This window comes from Sipha flava, unplaced genomic scaffold (genome assembly GCF_003268045.1).
Source record: "Sipha flava isolate LNK unplaced genomic scaffold, YSA_version1 196_pilon_pilon, whole genome shotgun sequence".
Taxonomy (NCBI): Eukaryota; Metazoa; Arthropoda; class Insecta; order Hemiptera; family Aphididae; genus Sipha; species Sipha flava.
In genome coordinates this window covers 431,105-438,185 of record NW_020272770.1, presented here as the reverse complement: position 1 = coordinate 438,185, position 7,081 = coordinate 431,105, and the positions used below count along the sequence as shown (strand labels likewise).

At 30.5% G+C, this 7,081-nt stretch overlaps 1 protein-coding gene across 1 annotated transcript in view; it reads right to left on the bottom strand.

Annotated features, from left to right (window-relative positions):
* Positions 1–295: 295 nt before the first annotated feature.
* LOC112681748 (nose resistant to fluoxetine protein 6-like) overlaps positions 296–7,081 on the bottom strand; it is a 27,042-nt gene continuing 20,256 nt past the window's right edge. The window contains exons 8-13 of the mRNA XM_025552051.1: positions 4,918–5,083; positions 4,770–4,849; positions 4,380–4,475; positions 4,114–4,243; positions 1,894–2,211; positions 296–575 (exon numbers count right to left, since the gene is read on the bottom strand). Of these exons, the coding sequence (XP_025407836.1) occupies positions 399–575; positions 1,894–2,211; positions 4,114–4,243; positions 4,380–4,475; positions 4,770–4,849; positions 4,918–5,083 (967 nt within the window). The 3' untranslated portion in view covers positions 296–398. The remainder of the gene's footprint in view (positions 576–1,893; positions 2,212–4,113; positions 4,244–4,379; positions 4,476–4,769; positions 4,850–4,917; positions 5,084–7,081) is intronic.

Sequence of the window (7,081 nt, the reverse complement as noted above, 5' to 3'; positions counted from 1 at the left end):
TAATATTTTGAGTTCTTAAAAAATTATTATTCTTCAGACATTTCGTTGACAAAATGTTTATAACACTTCTCTGACGGTAATATTCACAGTTATTCGTAATGAAATATCTAACAAAAATTGTTGGCTTCGAATTTTTTTGGTTCTCAAGTAAACGTACGTATTTTGTCATCGTTTGACATTTTTTTTCATAGACTCCCTAAGCAAGTTAACATATTTAAAAGGGTTAAAAAAAAAAAAAAAAAAAAACATCTAGTTATTTTCTTGGTAAACATTTATAATTTACATTTAAGTACTATAATTAATATAAGAAAATAATTTAATATAAACTATACTTAAAGGTAGCTGTATCGATATTATTATGCTATTATTTTACAATATAATAATAACATTTGTCAGTGTTACGAGTCTTGTGTTTCGGAACTGTTTTTTTCCATCGAGGTTTTTTCCATCGAAGTTTTCGTCTGCGGTGGCGTTAACATAATTTTGAGCAGGTTCACCACAGGCGCTTCAAATGTCAGCGAAATGAAGAAGGATAACATGAATGATGCTACTGCGTTACCGAAGTACAATATCATCTAGAGAAACAGAATTTTTTTTCTTACGTCAATAATCAACGACCACAACGCTTATTGGTTTTATTATTTCACCTCATTACACCAGTATAGAATGAACTACAAACTAAATTAGATAAATTTAAAGACATTACGGGTTAATTAGATAGTTAATTTGTTCACGTTTTCAAATTTTAATCATTAGTTAAGTAAATTAACAACGGAGAATAATAATCGCTTTCTCCGTACGAACAAAACGATTAGGTTCGTGTACTTAATATATCTACGTCTGCGTGTACTCAAGTGGATTTGTTTTCTATACTTAAATATCTTGCAACCCGTAATAATCGAAAATACTCGAGTATCAACTTTGAAGGACTATCGAAAAAAAAAACATAAAAAATAATTGAACGTATTACGATATAAATCAATGGCTCTATTATTTCAACAAGCGTATCCGATTTTTCGACTAAATCTCTCTTCGTACGCCTGCAGTATTCAGGTTAAATTTGGAAATAGTTATCGAGTTTAGACGGATAATGCGTCGGGGAAATGTAAAAATAGTTCAATTCGAAGTCTTCGGAATATGACGATGAATGCGCCCAAAAAAAAAACGTTAACGTTGTTAACGATTATCTCGAGCGGATTCGACAATGGAATTTTCTTGTTCTCCGCCAAACCGTGAACCTCATTCCACTTTCTTCGGTTGCCCGTTCCAATACGCGCAGCAGTAACGCTCAGCAGTAACAATACAGAGTACACGCTGCAGTTCAACTACAATGTAATTGTTTAAGATAATCCGCACAAATCGAATAACATCTCTGCGCGGGTGAAAGTGTACGGTATTAATCGATACGCGTCGCGCGCTAACCGTGTGGTGAACGAGGTACTGTTCGGGGCTGAAGAACAAACCGACCCGAGTGCACGCGCGCGGAACGTTTTCGGCACGATTGCTGTCACGGGCGTCGCTAGAGTCCACATTTTGGGGTAACAAAGTTTATTTTTAGAAAGCCAAAAAAATAATTTTTTATAGGTTTCATAACTGGCTAACCTCTTATACGTAAATCTTGGTATGACGCATAGTGTACTGTACACTGTCTTATCGCCCGCATCGGAATTATCACAAAATATAATTATTTTGGATACAATCACAATAATAGAGAGTCACGCTTGAACGATAAGCATCGAATATATTTTTCTAAAATCTATTGCTTTTTTTAGGTTAGCAAAAAAATACCCTTTCTACCCCGCAATAATTTCTGGGGTAGCAAAGATACCCCTCGATATCCGTTAGTGGTGACGCTTATACGGTCGCTGTTGTGAAAATAAAAACCACTCTTACCGTGATCAAGTTGTGCAGATGTAGCGGTCCGTCCATCTGGAAGTTGGTCATGGCCATGATGAGGGGGTGCACGAGATAGGCGCAGTACGTGAGCCGGCTGAGCGGTTGGAGCAGCCGGCAGGACAGGGCCGAGTTGACGCAACCGCCGTGACCGGTGCAGCAGGCGATCACGATCCACGCGAGAGCGGCGCCCCAGGCCGAGTGACCGACGGATGCGTAGAGAGCCGAACCGGCCACGTCCAAGTGCACCACGTGTAGACCGTACACCAGGTACGCCAAGGTGAACAGCGAGAAGAACCAGCCCAACGTAACCGTCCACTGCGGGGAAACGAAAACGGTTAGTTACTACTGCGGTTTTGAAAACGAGTCGTATGGAAAAGAAATTGAACACACGATTTCGTACGGATGTTTGTAAGGGTCCGCCGACGGAGAAAGCCAGTTTATTGTAGTTATATCGCGTTAACTTTTTTTCCTAATTTGACGCGTCGACGGCTACGTTTTATCCCGTCTATTCGTTAAAGATGTACACGACTGTTAAAGTTTCCGCGTCAATACATGTCAAACATGTGTTATACGAGTCTGATATTATATAACTTAGCTTATCCTGACCGTTTTAGTTCAATTTTATTAAGGCTCTAAATATATGCATGACAAACACGTGAAAATTATATTTACGAAATTTAGTTACGATTAGTAAACTTTAAAACTACTCAAAAGAGGAAAAAACGTTTTCCGAGATGGTGGTATTTTGTAATTTTTTGGTTCGTAAAATTATAAGCACAAACTCTATCACTAACCGTAAAGAATTATAAAACTAAACCGCACAACATAGTAAATTTTATAAAATATTATATTAAAAACATTTCTCGTGAATCTATTATTCTCCGAGAAAAATAATAAAATTTACAAATAATTAATCAACAGTACAATAATGAATATATGCATTCGTATTTTATTTGGATATTAGTAGATCAAATCGTTTTCCAAATGTAAATTAAAATTTCATATTATGTTTGTATTGTTTTGATAACTTTCGCACTTGTTTATAAAATGAGTGATTACATTATTTTAATAGGTACGAAAGCACTGTTTAGTGTACGGTGAATCCATACACGATTATGTAAATGTTAAACATTAAAATATTATATTCCCTATATAATTGTAATTATTTAAATATAATTATAAAGATTTTTCTATGCATTTATTAAATATAAATAACATTTTTAGTAGTACTAACGTCCTACGAAATAGTACTTAAGGTATCAAAAATAAGATAGAAGTCACATATTATATAATTTCCAAAATTAAGTTTTCATCAACTCCATTCTTAAAGATTTAAATATGTACATATTTATATTTTTCTTACAAAATAAATAATTTATCTATAAGCCTTATAGTGAATTAATAATTAATTGAGTAAATTTATAGGTTTATTAGTGAAATTACTGATGCATAATAAGATAATAATAATTATTTTAAATACTTATGTTTTACGAGTATCACTATCTAAACACAGCTGTATGAAATTCGAATTAGTCCTTCAGTATATATATATTCGTAATAAACAATTAAGCGAATTATAATGCATATAAGTATACACATATTGTATTCATTCAATTGTATTGATTACAATTTTCATTACATTACACTCTCGTTGTTATAATATTATCAAATCTTAATTTACATGAACAAAAAACTACCAACTCACCCACTTCTGTTGACCCACTTATTTACCTTTAATTGACATATTTATAATGGTTATTGAGTAGCTTTGTTAATAATTAAAAACCTATGTGGGATGAATTGTAAATTTTAGTCTTTTGTGTATTGTCTTGTCTTCATACTGCATAGAAATTATTTTAAATTATTAATGAGTTTAATTTAAAGTGTTTATTTAACTAGAATAATTTCTAAGTTATGAATACAATTTTAAAATGTAAAATATAATTTATAATTATCTACTGTTTATATATTAAACATATTATACTTCATTATTTTTAAACACATTTTATAATATTTGAACATTTAATAGTATAAAAATAATAAATTTAGTGTTTTAAAATAATTTGTGGGTATTATATTTTGTTATTTATAGTTTATCATATAAATTAGCTTATTGTGTACACTATTTTCGTAAATAAGAAACATGGAAAGATGCAATCTACGGTTATATTAAATTATACCTATATTTAAATTTTATTCGTATAAACTACAACTTACGAAACACATTTTTAATTTGCATTTAGTGATGAACAAAAACCATCCAGCAAACATGCCAAACAAATAAGGTCCAAGTCTTGACCAGGGTTTATCGTAAAGCTCGTCGAACAATCCAAAAGGTTCCTCTATCCTTTAAAACAAACGAATAATCAATATTTTTGAAAACTAAAGAAATGTGTTTCTATTAACTATGTATTAATTATTTTAGTACAAACATTAAATATTTATTGTTATATGATAACCATTAGCTTTGTGCCGATTTTTACCTTGCTTTAAAATTATAATGCACTGCGATTGATATTGTTACGACCCACGATCCAACCAAGAATGCCACCAATCCGATCACTGCTCCTTTGAAATGTCTGTAAAATAAAAATGAATCGTATTGAAAAAAAAAAGTATTTGGTTGGTTCGCTGTGTACATTATCTAATTTGCTATCGATTCCATTCAATTGTCGAAACAAATATGATACTTATGTAAGTTTAACTGTAATCCATACATATAATTTTGAATCACTATTGAAATAATTCATAATTCTTTTTAGTATTCAACATTATAAACAATCGATATATAAATTTAATATTATAGAAACGTAGTACTACTTAATACAATAAAATCATTTTTAAGGTCAACGATTAATTATTATTTTACTTACCGGGCTGAAAAGAGAAGTAGTATGACTGCTAAAACATAAAACTGCGTGTCGTTAGACATATACCAACTCCACAGCATACACTATAAAATATTAATTTAATTTGAAAAAATGTCAATGCTGTTGATTGTTTCATAATGCTGATGATTACCATTTCGCTTCTGGGATATAAGCTGTTTATGTACAATATATTTCTCCACCAATAATTAGCACAGCTAATATGGTTGCTATTTTCTGGTTCAAAAACTGAAATGTTTCGAAGCCATCGACTAGACACTTCAGCCATTAATAGGACAACCATGTATGCTGGCGTCAATCTAAAAACGAAACAAAAAAAACCCTGTAAGATAATGGAGATAGAAACTTGTCTTTCGTCCCTTCGATACACAGACAAAATAATGATGATGAATGTATATGATAATTAATTTCTTTAGCAAAACAATTTTGAGTAAAGCTTCTGTATAAAAAGATACCGTTTATATATTTTACCATTTTTAGTCTAATTTTCGACAAATTCTTTTTTTTAACAACTTGTTAAAAAATTTATTGTTTGACAGAATTCATTAAATTTTAATCTGAATCTATGTGCTTTTAAATAATTATGTCAATAACTAGAATCTATTTTAAAACAGTGAGTGCTATATAAACAGAAAAAACTATAACTATGCTTTTATTGCAGTTTTTGTTCTGTAGACTTCAATATCTTTCAATTAATAACTCAAATAAAATCTAATAATATTTAATATTAGTCATTTAATTGGTTCAGATTTTAACTAGATGAAGTATCAGTTTCATTAGGGTAAATTCGTAAATAATTTATGCTTTTAAAACATTAATAACATACATTAAAACCTATTACACTAAAAATAAATTAAAAATTAAAAAGATAAATAAGGTTGAACTAGGTCATGTTTAAAACAAATAATATTTAAAAAAATAAAATTTGTTAATTTAACAAACTTTAACTGATGTTTTATCTATAATTTCTTCGCGGTGCCATAAATTAAATTTATTTTATATAGTGTTTTATTTCTTTTGTCTGAGGATATTTTCAAAATCAAAATAATTTCAAAAAAAGGCACAACTTGATATAAGATATGAATCACATCAAAATACTTGTTTTAAGAAATTTACTTTTATAACTAGTTACTTTATATTCACAGTTTATTACAACTGTTTCACTTATAATGCATGTTCATATAATTCAAATGGCATTTAAAAACGACTAAAATAAAGTATAGAATATTTAAAAAATGTATGCTTCTATTGAAACCGTTTATCGTTGAAAGTGTACAATAGCACTATGTTTCCCAGCTTAAAACATTATAGCTCATTTTTTTTCTATCCTCAGTTTGATCAAATCGATGTCTCTTTCTGTATGATTAATAAGTTAAAATACAACGAAATACACACACGCATACATTTTAATTCTATTGTTTATTTTCATTATTGTACCTCTAGATTTCATAATAGTAGAAATTACATTCATTATACGTTTAATTATGTTTTATAGCAGTTTAAACACACGGAAATGCAGGTATTTGAAATATGATTACTTAAATAATATGTACTTTCACTAACAGATTCATAACCGAATTATTTAAAAATTAACGTTATATAGAATTACGATTTTACAAATTTAAAATAATAAATGTTTACCGTAATAAAAATATCTATTTTAATTGCAGTTACATATTACTATACATAATAGGTTTTTACGAAATATTCCAAATATACAAATAACATTTCAATACAAGACCTACACATGTAATTGAAACAATAAATCTCCGGTCCATTTGAAAATAAAATTAAGATCCGTGCTTTTCTACTAACATTATGACTGAGGTCTACTACGTAAGAGAAAGAAAGAATCACAAGTATATCTTCACATGCACTTGAACCTATCATATAATATAATATAAATTATAAACGGGTAAAAGTAGGTTCTGAAATGTTCCGATTACACAAAGTTAGCGTTCAAGTTTGCGAAGAGAGAGACATAGAGAAAACATCGTAATGTAGTAGTGCGTACCCGTAATCTATTAATGTGCATCGAAAGAAAGCGACGTTGAAATCTCACGACCAGCGGTCAAGCGTGTTTCGGACGGAATATGTAAGCGAAATAATAGTAATCAGATGTATTACGATATTGTTTACTGTCATAATACTGTTGAGTGTGTGCCCGTTTGTACGTATATGTGTGCGTGTGCGTGTGCGTGTGCGTGTGCGTGTGCGTGTGCGTGTGCGTGTGTGTGTGTGTGTGTGTGCGTGTGTGTGTGTGTGTGTGTGTGTGTGTGTGTGTGTGTGTGTGTGTG